The sequence below is a fragment of the Engraulis encrasicolus genome, chromosome 4, assembly GCF_034702125.1.
Source record: "Engraulis encrasicolus isolate BLACKSEA-1 chromosome 4, IST_EnEncr_1.0, whole genome shotgun sequence".
NCBI classification, from domain to species: Eukaryota; Metazoa; Chordata; class Actinopteri; order Clupeiformes; family Engraulidae; genus Engraulis; species Engraulis encrasicolus.
The window spans coordinates 45,553,984-45,571,297 of NC_085860.1; the positions used below are offsets into that span (position 1 = coordinate 45,553,984).

Sequence of the window (17,314 nt, forward strand, 5' to 3'; positions counted from 1 at the left end):
GTGGATGTGAAGAGCATATTAGGCAGCTATTATGGTATGGGGGCCTATGGATGAATGTTGTCAAAGTTTATTATGAAACGCTAGCTGGCTGCTCACAATGTGTTGAAGGCAATAGCGTGTACACACACACACACACACACACACACACACACACACACACACACACACACACACACACACACACACACACACACACACACACACTGGCATATTAACACACATATTCAAACACTGTGCGCTGGTGGACAGTGAGAGCTTCTGTTATTTCCGTGCACTTTGACACACAGCTTGTTGGAGGAATAGCCCTTTTCAAAATTTGAAGTGGCCCCTCGAATGAAGAAGGTTTCCCATTCCCACCCATGGTTTAGATGGACGTCACGACCCACGCTGGATTGGCACATGGTGGGGCTGTTTCTTGCTTTGGTTTTAACATGTATCCTCCTCCCTCCTCTCCTCCTCTCTCCTCTCTGCAGCTAAGCTGGACATCACGCAAGAGGACCCGCGCTGGATCGGCGCGTGGTGGGGCGGCTTCCTGCTGTGCGGTGCCTTACTCTTCTTCTCCGCCCTCTTCATGTTCGGCTTCCCCCAGACGCTGCCCACGCACGAGTCCCACGGCGAGCCCTCGAGCGGCCACGGCCACCACGGCACCACGCGGGCCGAGAGCGAACAGGCCATGCTGTCCCCCAGCCTCTCGCAGGACTACGAGCAGCAGAAGCCCAGCAGCAACGGCGTGGCGTCGCACCTCGACAACAGCACCACCAACAACAGCAGCGGCGCCTCCTGCTGCCAACAGCTCAGAGGTGCAGCTCAGATCACTACACTACTACACCACATCATATTACATTGCATTGCATTATATAATACCAATTACATTGCATCACATTGAGCCCATCAAGAGGGTGGCGGCACACCTCGACAAACAAACCTAATTTTGCCTTTGAATGATGTCAAGGTAAGGTAGAGTTGGCCTACTGGGTAAAGCCCTGGTCATAGTGCAGCAGTGGTGTAGTCTACTTTTTTATGGTGGGTATACTGTACACTTAAGCATTTTTGGAAGTGGGTATACTGTATATATTTGTGCTATACAATATAATGGATCAATCAATTTTAAGTGGGTATACTGAAATCCCTGAAATTTAGAAGCGGATATACTCCTTAAACCCGCGTTCTACGTAGACTACACCACTGTAGTGCAGGTAAGAGTGTTGACTTTCTCTTAACTTTGAGGAAGTGGATGGGGTCAATGAGTGGAGCCCATTTGCAATGCTATACAGTGGTATTGAATTATGGATGTAGTAAGTATTGTAAAGATAGTCCTAGCAAACACATTTTGGAAGCTTGTACTTCTGTCCTCATATAGGAAATCCACCCCATGCATGGGGTAAGCAGCATAGCCAATCCTTTGGCAGCTGTCTCTGCTAGAGCTAGTCTGCACCTCACCTCACCTCACCTCACTACATCATGCTTAAAGGGACACTGTGTGAGATTTTTTGTTGTTTATTTCCAGAATTCATGCTACCGATTCACTAATGTTACCTTTTTCATGAATACTTACCACCACCATCAAATTCTAAGTATTCAGTATGACTGAAAAAAATTGCAATTTTCATACATGAAAAGGGGGATCTTCTCCATGGTCCACCATTTTGAATGTCCAGAAATTGCCATTTTTAGCTGCAAAAATGACTGTACTTGGGGCCATACTCGGAAATAATAGTTTATTATTTGGTAAACTTTCATGAAAAGATCAAATTTGGCAATAGGCAGCCCAGTTTCAATGAGCACCATAGTTGCAGTACCTTTTTTTGACCATTTCCTGCACAGTGTCCCTTTAATTACTCCTCCCTCCTTCTGCCTCCAATACCGTCCAGGAAAGCCCTTCAAGCCCCTTACCAGTAATACACAGCAATTTACTCAGGCCTAATTCAATTCTGCCCGTGTGTGAGGGCCATGTCGCGCCTGCTCGGCTAGATGTGTTCAAGATTAGGGGGCCATTGAGGCACTTGTAGCTTACAGTACATAAGGGGCTCGTTGTCATGAATGATTAATGCGATGGCTGTGTGAGTAGCTTGTGCATACGGTGGGTCACCCGCATTAAAGCACTCTCTCTCACTCACTCGCATAGGAAATCAACATAACCACTCCAACACCCATAGGCTAGAGCAGCCGGTTCCCAAACTTTTTCAGCGTGGACTCTCTTTTGGACTTCAGAATATTTTCGGCTGGGCAACTTTTTTGTCCTGCTAGATTTTCCATGAATAGTTTGTCCGCTAATCCAAAGAAACCCACAGGACAATACATCTATTAACCATACGAGTGATATGGAATTAAGGATTATGGACATTTTTTTGCCGTTAGCTATTAACTTGTGGATTTCCCGTTTTAATGCAATGCCCCTCATGACTGCCCCCTTCAGTACCTCTGTGACCCCCAGTTTGGGAACCACAAGGCAAGAGGGTCCCTCAGGCATACAGTCGCGATATTCGCAACAGCGTGTGCATACACTACTACACTATTATAATTTATGATTGTATATACGTACGTAGTCTCTGGCTGCCATTGCTGCTCTCTGTCATGGCTATCCTTGGTGGGATGTGGAGGGGGCCGTGACAGTGCCACTGCATGTAGGCCTACATAGAGCTTGAAAGTGACGTCACTTCCCCTGATTTCATGGGACCTCAACGGCATTTTCAGTCGAAAATCGTAGCATGTAATCCAACGGCGGTATTAAAATGATATTTCTATCCCCTTTGAGTTGTGCCACGAGCTCCACATTTGTTGTTTCTGATATTTTTGTTCAATTTTTCGTACGAACCCCTACACTTTTTAGAAAGCTGTGTTTCTTAAAATGTTTCATGCAGACGGCCTCGGAACAAAACATTGATACTTCTGCATGAATAATCTTTATCTAGCCTCTTAAACAGCATATTTGTAGCCCAGCGCATGTAATGACTGAGATCGGAAGATATTTACTCGCTACCACGTTGTTAGATGGTCAGCTTAGGTCCCGTGAAATGCGGAACTAAGGGGCGGGACTTTCAAGCTCTATTACTTCAAGTTTAGCAGACAGGACAGTTTTGTCTGTGACTCACAGAAATAAGACATAAACATGATATTGCTAACACCATTGTATAGAGATTGGGAGAAAAAAAGGAGCACCCTGGAGAAATCAGTAATTATCTGTAGTGTTTACCAATTTTAAGAAGCGTTCCCATTTCTATACTCAGCTGAGTGTGTCCTGGGAGATTTTCCCTTTCCAACTAGCAAGAAACTTCTGTCCTCAGTCAGGCTGCAGCAGGAGCCTTAGATTTGGGAAGCTAACTAACTGTAACCCCCCCCTTAAAATGCTCATGGAGTGTGTGTGTGTGTGTGTGTGTGTGTGTGTGTGTGTGTGTGTGTGTGTGTGTGTGTGTGTGTGTGTGTGTGTGTGTGTGTGTGTGTGTGTGTGTGTGTGTGTGTGTGTGTGTGTGTGTGTGTGTGTGTGTGTGTGTGTGTGTGTGTGTGCTGTTAGCTGATTAGTATAGTTCGTTTTTGAGAAGAAGAGGTTCTGCTGTGTTTGAGAACAATGCCAGGTTTAATTTGCAATGAGAACAGCAGGCTACAGCCAGGGAGAATGCTGTTTACTTTCCAGTCTCGGATAAAAAAAAGTCATCCTGAACAAAAACAAAATGTTTTCTGCCAAATTAAAACTGCCACACAGTTTGCAAGAAACAACCCACTTGACGTCACCCACCCACTTCTGTCAAGGCGTTACAAAGATGATGAAGTGAGCGGATGGAGAGGATGAGATGCCCTGCTAATAATTTACTGGAGGAAAAAAGAGCTTTTACTAGAACGGAAAGCTGTTTTTTTTGGGGTTTTTTTAAGAAGTAAATAAAAAATTGTCTTAAAGTTTAATGTCGGAAAACCACCACTGGTTGTCTCATGTGGCTGTTGGAAGGGTTTTAAGCCACTTGGGAGTCCAATTAGATGCCTCGCTAGTCAAGCGCAACGGAAGGATAGCAGTAACTGCAGCCCGCACACAGCTAGTGAGGCTACCCCACAGGCAGAGAGGCTACCTGTATGCCACAATGGAAATCCTTTGCCATGTGGCAGATATGGGCTGCCACAATGTCCTGAAAGTTGGGTTGTTGTCTTATTTATATGCTAAGGTCAATAATTTGATCTACACAAGTACATTGTAAAGTAAATTAAATCCTTTTCAGAAACCAAACTTGAGTGTAACCCACACAAAGTCAATAGTGATAAGCTTAAGCCACAGTCAGAGGTTGCAAACAAGGGGAGTTAGATATCCTATGAAAAATAAGGACTGTATTCATGCAGTCTGTGAGTCACACACAGAGAAACAAGGAGGACGTCTTGCTTTTAAGAATCCTCAAGTTAAACCTGATTTTTAAAAAATGTATTTGAAAGTTAAATGTAAACTTTTTAAGAACCTAGTAGATAGCCATCTGGCCTGTGGGTGTGTTTGTGTTTCGAGTTGTGCAGTGCTGCTGATGTGTTTTAGTGTGGGCAGAGAGATGCATTTAATTGTGGCAGAGCTGCATTGAATCTGTCAGGAATCAGGAATCAAACTGAGTTTGTCTCTCAGGCTGAGAAGTTGCAGCTTAGATGGAGAGAAAGAAAAGTGTTAAGTCAGCAGGATACGTAAGTGTGTGTGTGTGTGGGTGTGCGTGCGTGCGTGCGTGTGTGTGTGTGTGTGTGTGTAATGCCATTTCCATAGGGCCAGTCAGAGTTAATACTGTATTATTGCTGTAGGCAAATGAGGCATCTCTAACGGTCCCCAAAACGACATGAGTCTCCATCAGGAAAACCAATAATTAGTAGAGCAATCATTGCAAGCGCCCCAGCACTATCTTTAATACACCACCCCATCATCATCATGACTGCCTCAGCACAGTCTTTAATATGCCACCCCACTGTTTTCTCTTCATTTCTCTTCGTCTATTACTTTCTGTCTTTCTTGTTCTCATTCTTCTCTCTCATTCTCTCTGTGTCCCTCTTCGTCCTTCTGCAACCCTCCTGTCATTTTTCTGTGGTTCATGTGTAATGTTAGTGCAGTCAGTGTTTGTATTCACTATGGCTACTTGGTCATGTCATAGCAGATTGGCAAAAAACTTACTCTCATTTGCAGACAAAACATTGCACATAGGGATAAATTAAGTTTCTAAACTAAACTCTCTCTCTCTCTCTCTCTCTCTCTCTCTCTCTCTCTCTCTCTCTCTCTCTCTCTCTCTCTCTCTCTCTCTCTCTCTCTTTCTCTCTCTCCAGTAATCCCCAAGGTAACGAAGCACCTGTTGTCCAACCCGGTCTTCACCTGTATCATCCTGGCGGCGTGCATGGAGATCGCCGTGGTAGCGGGCTTCGCAGCCTTCCTGGGGAAGTACCTGGAGCAGCAGTTCAACTTGACAACCACCTCAGCCAATCAGCTGCTCGGTAGGAAACCAGGGGGCGGGACATAAGCTTTGACAAACATTTTCTGTGGAGATTTTCCTTCATCCAGGTCATGTCATCCAAAAGGCTTTAGATGGAAGCAAATAAAAGAGAAAGCAACCTGGACGTAATTGGGGTGGAAACGATTGTAAAATGTGAAATGAATGTTTCCTAGCCACTAACTACATAAATACATTCATGTACCAGTAAACAATTAATGTATCAGACAAGTTCCTTTATTGTGAGATTTTGTCTTGTAGTGCAACAGGGCTTGGAACTTAATTTAGTTTACTATCGATCACAGTGTGACCATTTCCCAGCCATGGACAAATAAATCATGAGAAGAAATATTTTGCACAAAAAACTGTAAGCTATTTCCCACCTGTTATTGAACCAATATAAATGTATCAAATTCAAGCCAAAAAGTTCACTGTTTACTGAAGAGTAAAATATGTTGTGTAAAACTTACAACCACTTTCATATTACCACCATTATCATATGGAGTTTGGTGCAATTTACTCCCTGGCAGGCAAACACCTTTACATTGATGTGAAACATTCCCTCCTCTCAGTGACGGTGACAGTTGGGCAGCTCTGCTGTTGTATTGTAGTGTGGGCAGAGAGCTGCATTTATTTGTGGCAGAGCTGCAGTGTCTGTCAGGAATCAAACTGAGACTGTCTCTCAGGCTGGGAAGTTGCAGCTGAGCAATTGGAGCCAATTTTGATCCCCTAGGGGAAATAATTTCTCTGCACTTTATCCCATTTGGACTAGTGAATCACATTGAAGTACACACGCTAGTCCGTAGCAGTGGGCTGCCTGCTGAGCAGCGCCCGGGAAGCAGTGTGGGGGTTAGGTGCCTTGCTCAAGGGCACTTCAGCCGTGGCCAACCCAGTGCTCTAACCACTGAGCCACGGCTGCCCCATAAGTGATAAGTGTGTGAAACGCCATTTCCACGGGGCCAGTCAGAGTGAATACTGTATTCTTTCCTCTCATTGACAGTGTTGAGGACGTGGCTTAAAGGTTAAGCTTCTTTTCAGGTTACCATGCGCATATTAGTCGGGACAAGCACCACACTGGTTTGGATTTTTTTTTGTGGATTTCTGGAAAAGCAATGGTGACTCTGACTCTGACAGGTTTTTGTCAACTTTCGGTGTACAATTTGACCTTTTCAGTAGGACATTTTTTGTGGTCGTTTCCTGGAACATCCATAAACTCCCCTGTTTTGTTTTCCTCCTGTAAAGCTATGTCACTGAAGGGGGCTTTGGGGTATACGCTGTAATTCTCCTAACTACTGTATTGTTATCAAAACACACCTGTTACAAATGGCTGACATATTTGTCAGAGATGTCTGAGACACTGACAGCTATTGTCTTGTGTCCTGTGCCAAATCTGCCATTGCTTGTGCGAAACATTAGGTGTGTGTGCGCGTGTGTCTGTGTCTGTCTGTGTGCAAGGCATGACTGCCTTTCTGTATGCAGTGAGATATAGTCAGACGGGTGTGTGGGATTGGCTCAGGGATGAGGTGTCCAACATGGCTACCTTGTTCTTTCCTGTCTCATGTATGGACACATTTATTTGTGCACCAAAAATACACACTTATACAGTCAACCCATGTGCACTAAGATGCGTTGGTATACGGCAGGTCTCTAACATGCCTGCTGTGTTGATCTGTCCTGTCTTGTCTCAGTGATGATTAGTCATTAGTGTACATTACCTAAGTTATGGGAGATCTCTAACATGCCTGTCCACGGCTGTGCTGTTCTCTTCTGCTACATGACTGCCATCCCAGGTGCACTAACTAATAGGGCTGGGTAAAATAATAGAGTTAATCGATAATCGATCGAATCAAATCGAAATTCACATAATCGATTCACAGGGCACAAAATCGATTTTTTTGGTTCTTTTTCTTTTTGTTCTTTTTGTTTAATTTAGGTCTAAGGAAAATACCCAATAGGTATTAGTCAATTTGGCCTAGGCCTACTTATTATAAATTAGCAATCTGTTAACACTGTCAAGCTACTGCCCTTTGACATTTTTATATGAAAATAGGCAACAGCATCTTTTGGGGGAAATCCTGGCACCAAGAAGGGGACGAATTGAATCGATTCGGAATGAATCGAATCGAATCGAATTGAATCGTGATTAATCGATTCAAAGCCCTAAGAATTGAAATCGAATCGATACAGGAACATGGCTGCGATACCCAGCCCTACTAACTAAGATATATGGCAGATCTCTAACATGGCTGTCCACGGCTGTGTTGTTGTTGTCTTCTCCTGCTGTAGGCATGACTGCCATCCCGTGTGCGTGCCTGGGCATCCTCCTGAGTGGCGCCCTGGTCAAGAAGTTCAACCTGTCTGCGCTGGGCGCAGTCCGCATGGCCATGGCCGTCAACCTCATCTCCACAGCCTGCTACGTCTCCTTCCTCTTCCTCGGCTGCAACACCGTGCCCGTTGCCGGGGTGACCGTCCCCTATGAGATCAACGGGTAAGGAGAGGACCATGCGAGACAGACAAGACAAGACAAGACAAGACAAGACAGCCATTGTGTCGTTGTGTTATTTCTTTTCTTTTTCTTGACTTTACTTTGTGTGCTGAAGCACTGACTGTTTCCGTATTGACGTAGTGATGTTTTCAAGGCCAGTGAGACAGACATACGGATCATGAGTTTACTTGGTAAACAACATACACATTCTTGCATTTTATTAATCACTCTGTGTTTGCCTCTGTGTCCTTCTCCCCTTTTTTCTCTGTCTCTCCATTTTCTTTTTATTCTACTTCCGTCCTCTCTTCGTTCTCTCCCTCACCTCCCTCTCTCCCTCACCTCCCTTACTTTTTCACGTTCATTGTTTCCTTGTTCCCCTAATATCTCTCTCTCTCTCTCTCTCTCTCTCTCTCTCTCTCTCTCTCTCTCTCTCTCTCTCTCTCTCTCTCTCTCCATCTCTCTCTCCCTCTCCCCCCCCCCTTCTCTCTCTCTCCATCTCTCTCTCTCTCTCCAGCCAACTGAATGTGGGTGAGAGGCCGGAGGCGGCGTGTGTGAGTAACTGTAACTGCTTCACGTCCTCCATCAGTCCCGTCTGCGGCTCCAACGGCATCACCTATCTCTCCTCCTGCTTCGCCGGCTGCACCAAGACCAACAAGAAGGACGTGCCCCCTCCGCTGTCTCAGGTCATTACAAACTAGCGCCATGTCCCGCTTTATTTCATTTGTCTCTCTCTCTCTCTATCTCTCTCTCTCTCTCTCTCTCTCTCTCTCTCTCTCTCTCTCTCTCTCTCTCTCTCTCTCTCTCTCTCTCTGTAATCAGTTACTCATTTTCTCAGTTCCTCACTTCCTCCAATTCCTCAGTTAGTCAGCCCCTCTGAACCTGTCTCAGGTCATTAGGTCATTATCAACTATACCAGCTCTGTCTTTATTTTCTTTATGCCTTTTTTTAATCTCTCCCTCTATTTTCTCTCTATTTCTCTGCCACCCCCACTCCCCCGTCTCAGGTCATTAGCTCTCTCTCTCTCTCTCTCTCTCTCTCTCTCTCTCTCTCTCTCTCTCTCTCTCTCTCTCTCTCTCTCTCATTGCAGTCAGTTACTCATTTTCTCAGTTCCTCACTTCCTCCACTTCCTCAGTTAGCCAGCCCCTCTGAACCTGTCTCAGGTCATTATCTCTCTCTCTCTCTCTCTCTCTCTCTCTCTCTCTCTCTCTCTCTCTCTCTCTCCTCTCTTCTTTTTCTCTTTTTCTCTGTCCTGCTGTGGCTCCCTATTCCTCCCTCCTACGCTCTCTCTCTCTTTCTCTATGCAGTACGTCTCTCTCTGTCTCATTCTCTCTTTCTCTATCCCCCGTTATCTCTCACTCTCTCTTTCCTTCCCCACCCCCTCATCCCTTCGTCTCCATCTCTCCCTGTGCGTGTCCGTGATGGATAGAGCTTAGTCTTGCCTATGCTGGTGCATATGTTGGCCACTGTGGACCAGGAATCAGGGGAGAGGACACGGCGTTCTGCCTAATGGCTTTTTAATGGCATGACACAATGCACTGTCCCCCTTGGATTTACATGCTCATGGCATTGTACACACGCACACAAAAAACAGATGTTGTACACACAGACACACACAAACACATATCCGCACACGTGCACGCACACGTGCACGCACACACACAGGAGCACACACACACACACACACACACACACACACATAAACACATCTGTGTGCATGCACTCGCACACACACACACACACACACACACACACACACACACACACACACACACACACACACACACACACACACACACACACACACACACACTGTACAAATTCAGATATGCTTAAAGATAAATAGATATACATTCTTCCCTACAGCCCACACAGACCATTACTGTACTGCTCTGCATATTAACAGAACTGTATACCAGATAATCGTTGGCTATAAAGATCTAATAGTACTGTACCGTGTAGCACATGAACAAACAGCCAGTTATCATTATCTGTGCTTGTTTACCATGTAGACCAGGGGTGAGAGAGCTTTTTCCATTCGAGGGACCATTTAAAAAATGTCCTCCAAGGGCCGTACTCTGAACACAAGCCAACTCCACTTTAGGCTTATATTGAAGGTGGCCACCTTTTCAAAAGACCCCACCTTCACTAGGTCCCCTGAAAATGTAACTGTTAATACTGCGGGCCATTGGCCCAGCAACTTAAGCCCAGGAACTTAAGCCCAGCCCCTGTACCAGTTTATACTGCCGGGAATAGAGCAGAACTGGGCCAAACCAAGGACTGTTGTCCAGGTAACGGGCCCTCCTCAACTGCCAGGGCCACCAGTAAGCCCTGGTGCTTACAGGTCATTTTTTAATTGTGTTGCAAATGTGATTTCTTTACAAAACATGGCCCTCAAGAAATAGGTTCCCCACCACTGATGTAGACAAACATTGCAAACGATACTGCACTGTGCTGGACTGAGTTTTGGTCTTCTCCTCTTTCTCATTCTCCTTCTTTTCCTCCTGCTCCTCCTCTTTCTCCTTCTCCTTCTTTTCCTCCTGCTCCTCCTCTTTCTCCTTCTCCTCCACCTCCTCCTCCTCCTCCTCTTGGGTCTGTCAATCAATAGATGTCTGCTGTGTCAGAGGGGCTATTGCTGTCACTCAAAGCACACAAATATGCACACACATGCATGCACACGCACACACAGACAGACACACACACACACACACACACACACACACACACACACACACACACACACACACACACACACACACACATGCACACACATACACACACATGTGCGCGCACCGTCCTCTTATCCCTGTCACTCAGCTCATGTACACGCAGACACACACACACACACACACACACACACACATACACACACGCACACACGCAGCAGCAGCGGTGGGCCTGTTTTACCGGAACCTTCCGTAAACCTTATCAGTGTGCTGTTGCGGAGAGCTGGGCGGGCGGGAGAATGACCTTTTCACAGATGTAATCACAGACACTTTATTAGCTCCCGCCTGTCACAACATCACTGCCTTATTTCTTGCATTATGTCTAAGCCTCTGGTTTTTGTATTGTAGAGAGAGAGAGGGAGAGAGAGAGAGAGAGAGAGAGAGAGAGAGAGAGAGAGAGAGAGAGAGAGAGAGAGAGAGAGAGAATATAAAGTAAAAGTAAAGATGTTTCTTTTCTTTTTTCTTTTTTTCCGTGTCTTTGTTTGCCTTTTCCTGTTTATTGCTGTTGTTCTGGTTGAAGCTGTTCCATCCGGATGGTAGTCACAGATGCTAACATTGCTGTGCAGGAACATATGTGCCGGTGTGTGTGTGTGTGTGTGTGTGTGTGTGTGTGTGTGTGTCTGTGTCTATGTCTGTGTCTGTGCCTGTGTCTGTGTTTGTGCCGGTGTGTGTGTGTGTGTGTGTGTGTGTGTGTGTGTGTGTGTGTGTGTGTGCGTGTGCGTGTGCGTGTGTGTGTGTGTGGGTGTGGGATAGGGGTGTGTGTGGTGGGGGTGGCATATGATTATGATGCAATGGGCTCATTGTCATTCCGCAGGCATGTGCAGTGTTGCTAAAAGGGATGTCCAGACACCAGAGTTGTCTCTGCTATCCTTCCTTAGACTCTATCCTTGTGAAATTACAGTCCACTGTAAACAGTGACACACACGCACTGGCATGATCAGAGCATCGGTGTGTTAATTAGGGTTGTGCACCTGTTTTGAGAAGACAAGAAGCAACAACACGTCTTGCTTCATTCGTTTTTTGTTTTTTCTCAAGCAAAATCAAACTGTTTATAACATGTATGAAGTTGGTTTTAAACAGGAGTGAAATGAGACATCCCATTGAGGAAATTGGTATTGGGGGCGGGGGGTGGGGTGTTGCGGGGGGTTGGGGGGTACTTTGGATCTGGCTACTTTGGCTTATGCTCTACTGAGTGTTTTTCTACATAGTGTATCTCCTATAGCAGTGGTTCCCAACCTTTTTCTTCAGGGATCCATATTTTTACCATTGTAAGCTTTGGTGAACCAGCGCTCGCATGAGAGGGAGTCACTCGATACGCTCTGTTTCCTGGGAAAACTCATTTTAGTTATCATTTTATTCCCCAATTCATCTTTGTTCAAAAGCAGAATAAATATTTAATGTAGCACTTAAATTTCGTTGTTTCTATGCATTTGTCATTTATTCAACATGGGTTGCATATGGTATTAAAATGAAACCCCTTAAAATCAAGAGGGCTTCGCGACCCCCCGTGGATCTTTGGTGACCCATAGGTTGGGTCACGACCCATAGGTTGGGAACCACTGTCCTATAGCATGACTGTAGTGCCATTCAGTGTCATTTGTGTCGGTCTTTCCGGGAACATTTTAGGATCTTCCATCACCTTCAGTATTGAACTGTAGGCAGGAATTCATGAAAGGAAGAAAGGAAGAAAAAGGAAATCGTTTTTTTTAACCTCTTCCCAAAGGTCTGCATTTCTATCTGTTTGCATGACAGTGGAGCTAACGTTGTCTCGTGTGTTGCCTGTGTGTTCCAGAACCTGACGGGCTGCTCGTGCATCTCCGATAACCCAGAGCTGGCGACGGCCGTGCCAGGCAAGTGCCCCTCCCCCGGCTGCAAAGAGGCCTTCCTCACCTTCCTCATCGTCATCTGTGCGTGCAGCATGATCGGAGCCATGGCACAGACACCCTCCGTTATAATACTCATCAGGTATAAAACACACACAGACACACACTCAGACACACACACACACACACACACACACACACACACACACACACATTACATTACATTACATTACATTACATTGCATTTGGCAGAAGCTTTATAGCCAAAGCGACTTTCAAAAGAGGACATAAATCAAGCCAACATCACAAGCAAATACAAAGGGCACAGGAGATATATACAGAACAACAAGTGCAGTTGCAAAGAGGGTTATTTTTTTTAATTATTTTTTTTTAAATCATAAAGAGTAAATAACGAGTACACACACACACAAGCACACACACACACAAACTAAACTAAACTAAACTAAACATCATGTCAGGAGTCTGCCCTGGGGCAAGGCCAGTTCAAGCATTAGTCTAGTAGATTCTCTCGAAAGAGGAATGTCTTTAGTTGTTTCTTGAAGGCTGCAAGAGATGTGCTTAGTCTTGCTGCCTCTGGGAGACTGTTCCACCACTTGGGTACCACAACGGAGAACAATCTTGACTGGGAGTACCTAGAGCGACTGGATGGCAGAGCCAGGCGGCTTGTGCTGGATGAGCGCAGTTCTCTTCCAGTAACATAAGGCGTTAGTAGGTCCTTCAGATAAGCTGGGGCCGTTCCTGTGATGGTTTTGTAGGCAAGGGTCAATGGGTCACACACACACACAGCATGATCAGGGCCATGGCACAGACCCCCTCCGTTATCATACTCATCAGGTATAAACACACACACACACACACACACACACACACACACACACACACACACACACACACACACACACACACACACACACACACACACACACACACACTCACAGGGCTGATAGTATTCAGGCTCCATGCCTGATTTCAGGCTTGACAGAGTTTGCAAAAATAAAAACATTGATAATAATTAGCCATTAGGTTATTCTTATCTCAGAAAGTGTTATAGCTTCAGGGCTTTCTTCTACGATCACGCTTCAATAATGGTCATACACAGGCTATTAAATGTTTGAATAATGTGTCAAAATAGGCCGTTACGTCACTATGCAGTATCTTGTCGTCGTCGTTAGAGCAGGGGGAAAAGTTCAGGCTCAGGATGTTGAAGAATGTTATATATACTGAACATTTGAACCTATGTCTCTCTGATTCTTCTTTTCTTGTCCATACATATGCAAATGTAATGTCTGCAAATGTAATTTTCTTCGGAGTTGGGGGGGGGGGTGTTCGTGTGTAAGTGCCGGTGTTCTGTCGAGATGAGCTGCCTCGTCGAGATGAGCTACCGGTAGCCTAACTCGACAGTGGCGTCCTATCTATTTATGCTGCCTCGTCGAAATTACCTACCTTGACTTTCATTCCATGGAGACGTTTCAATAGCTTGCCAATAAAATACTGATTGTTTATTTATTTACAATTTTAAAACGAGCAGCGTGTCTCGTCCGTGCCTTAAGACTTTTCCGGAGAAGTTTCTAATAATAGCCAAATATTAGCTAATAACTTGCCTATACAGAAGGCCTATTGATTGTTTATTTTATTTAGTGCTATTTTAAAATAAGCAGCGTGTCTCGTCTACGCCTTTAGACTTTTCCGGAGAAGTTTCTAATAATAGCCAACTCAATATTATAGCTTATATGCCTAGGCTATAGCAATGAACACAGCTCCTTTGAGAACAATCTGCAAATATGTAAATCCTAGCTGAACGCTTCTGTTCCCATGACATGACACGATTCTAAGTGAGAGAGCTTTTGCTTCGCATTTGGTAGGCTACGTCTGCACGTTTCGGGCTTGAGGCATGCATGCCGCATAAGAGAAGTTTGACGCAACGTTGGCTGTTGGAAATTGCATGCATTTTCTTAAACAGAGACAGCCTGTCTACATTTTTAGACGACTTGGGTTAGGCCTAGTTAGGAGAAGTGAAACGCAACGAGAGAAAGCCTAAATTGGGCCAAGGTCAAATTTTCTTAAATCAGTAGTTTTGATTATTAATTTTGCGCCGGGAAATGGAGATGGTGCGCGCAAAAAAATGACCCAGTGCGGTTGTGCAATGCATCTCTCTCACCAGCGTCTGTGGCACGGATGACTCCCTGTTCTGCAAACCTTACACCTATTTGGCCTACTTATAATAGCGTTGCATTGCGTTGTTGCAGTTGATATTTCACATGTTCAAGATCGGATGTTCGGTAGCTCAGCTCGATGGGCAATCAGCCGCAGAAGTCGCGGCGTGGAGGTGCGCATGCGTGCGCATGCTCAGTAGCTTAAAGGAGCTCATCTCGACAGGGAGCTCATATCGACAGGACACCGGCCATCTTGGCTGCCTTCCCTGACTTCTCATACAGAGCTTCTCACACCTGGATCAATTCCCAGCACAATCAGAAAATTACCAACATTACATTTCTTTAGTAAGCATGTAAAATCATGGCTACTGGATAATCAAAACTGTCAACATAACTCGTAGTCTGTACTGGTATTTGTTCTTTTTTTAACTTATTTTTGTATTATTTATTTTTAAAGGTGTGCAATATCTCACACTTTTTTATTATTATAATTTGTGCAACACTTGTTTTTACTTCTTTCCTAAGTACCTTCACACCCGTCAAGGGACAAAAGATGGAAATATTAAGCCTTACGTATGGCTATAATCTTGTATATTTTCCATTTGTTTTAAATGTTATTGATATATTGCTGTCCTCTTGTTAAATAAACAAACTGCTCAACTTGCCTGTCTTCCAGGACGGTCAGCCCGGATCTGAAGTCCTATGCCCTTGGAGTGCTCTTCCTACTGCTTCGACTCCTAGGTAAGGACTGGAGAGAGAACATCAGACCCATCAAACACAGCCAATCATATCCTCACATCTCTCTGCTCAGATCAGATTATGTCTGAAAGCTTTGAGGGAAACGATCACACAAGTGATTAAAACTTGAAAAATAGCGAGCTCTCTCATAGCACGAACAGACCAGACGTGACTTGAGCAACACCGCCAACGGAAGTACTGTAATTGACTTTGTATTGAGTTACTGGCGACAGAAGAGACAAAAGCTATTTGGGCGACTAGAGGCGATTTGTGCGAGCTTCACAACAGTTTGTAGTCGGACTTCAGCAAATATTATGCAAATGAGATATGATTCAGTCTGGCTACAGCTGCCACAGTCAATTGGAGTGTCGGAATGCTTGCATTCTGCTTTTAACTCATTGAGTGCCAGCCATTTTCAAATTCAGACCGGGGGGTTGCCAGGCTTTTTTCAACATTTGAGTGTTTTTTCAAGAGCCATGAAAATTTTAATTCTTTGTCTATGTGAACAACAAACATACACGATCAACGTCAAGGCCCCACCCCCCATAAAAAACACAATTGACTTGATATCAAGTCTTTGGCACTGTGCCATACATTCTGAAAAGACTCGTTTTCAAGTCCATGGCACTGAAAGAGCTACCGGGTATACTGTGACACTTCTTTCCCTCGTGACGCTCCTGATAGACAGTCTGCTACACTTGCTACACAATCCAAATCCATGACTGACCACAATACACTCCTGAAAGCACTGTGCTGCTTGCTATGGTGATACAGTGATATATTTTCTTAGGGTCCTAAATGAGGCCACAAGTGCTGCCTGAAATCTGGCTTGGGAATGTAGGGTAGAGTAGTCTCTTACAGCCCATTCAACCCATGCAATATAACTCTGCACTGTTGAAACATTTCAGGAGAACCTTACTACAACACCACAAACAATATTTATTAACACATTACAACTTAGTTATAGTAATTTTGTCTCCTTCAATCTAAACCCTACTGGCAGAATATGTGGTTTGCCTCGTAGGTTGGTCTAGCCTTGCACTATAGGGAATAATCACAGTTGCTCAAATTACAACATTCTCTCTAATTTGGAATTTGTGTAGTCAGTCATTGGGATGGGCTTAGGATGATGACTTGGCGTATGGTGCACATTCCATGTTATAGTCTGGCTTGCCAGGCTACATAATTCGGGTTGTGTCTTCAACATTTGCTGGAAGATAGCTATATTGACTTTGAAACATTGTGATGATTTCAGGCCACGTGTCAAGTGTAACACCTGTGGTAAATGAATGTGTGCGTGCGTGTCTGTCTGCAGGCTTCATCCCCCCTCCTCTGATCTTCGGTGCTGGGATCGACTCGACATGCCTCTTCTGGAGCACGGAGTGCGAGTCGCGCGGCGCTTGCCTGCTGTACGACAACGTGTCGTACCGGCGGCTGTACGTGAGCATGGCCATCGTCCTCAAGGTCATCGCCTTCCTGCTCTACACCACCACCTGGCAGTGTCTCCGCTACAACTACCACAAGTACATCAAGAACAGCGACGGCTACCCCTCCCCCACCGACATGTTCAACAACGCCAACGACGGCCTGTGTAAGGACGGCCCTGGCGCGGGGCCGGGGAGCAGGACAAAGTTCATATACAGCCTGGAGGACAACGAGTACTGCGACAACATGGAGTCCGTTTTATAGTCGTCGTTATGACGGGATGTCGGTCGAAGGTTGTTTTGCTGATTTTGTTTTTATTTGTTGTTGTCGTTGTTTTTTGGGAGGCGATAATGGAATCGGACCTCGGACACAAGCTACTTCATCATAAAAAAAAAATTCTCTTGAAGGATCATCTTTATGTCCTTTTTTACAGATAGTTTTTTTTGTTTTTGTTTTTTTTTATTTGGCATTGTCTATTAAAAGTCATAGTTCAGGACTCTGAAAGATAAGACTG

The 17,314-nt window shown here is 44.9% G+C and overlaps 1 protein-coding gene across 1 annotated transcript in view; it reads left to right on the forward strand.

Moving 5' to 3' along the window:
* The window catches only part of slco3a1a (solute carrier organic anion transporter family member 3A1a), a 103,029-nt gene extending 85,733 nt beyond the window's left edge, over window positions 1–17,296 (forward strand). The window contains exons 4-10 of the mRNA XM_063197507.1: window positions 474–800; window positions 5,272–5,436; window positions 7,719–7,920; window positions 8,432–8,600; window positions 12,433–12,605; window positions 15,314–15,378; window positions 16,691–17,296. Of these exons, the coding sequence (XP_063053577.1) occupies window positions 474–800; window positions 5,272–5,436; window positions 7,719–7,920; window positions 8,432–8,600; window positions 12,433–12,605; window positions 15,314–15,378; window positions 16,691–17,064 (1,475 nt within the window). The 3' untranslated portion in view covers window positions 17,065–17,296. The remainder of the gene's footprint in view (window positions 1–473; window positions 801–5,271; window positions 5,437–7,718; window positions 7,921–8,431; window positions 8,601–12,432; window positions 12,606–15,313; window positions 15,379–16,690) is intronic.
* The last annotated feature ends 18 nt before the right edge of the window (window positions 17,297–17,314 follow it).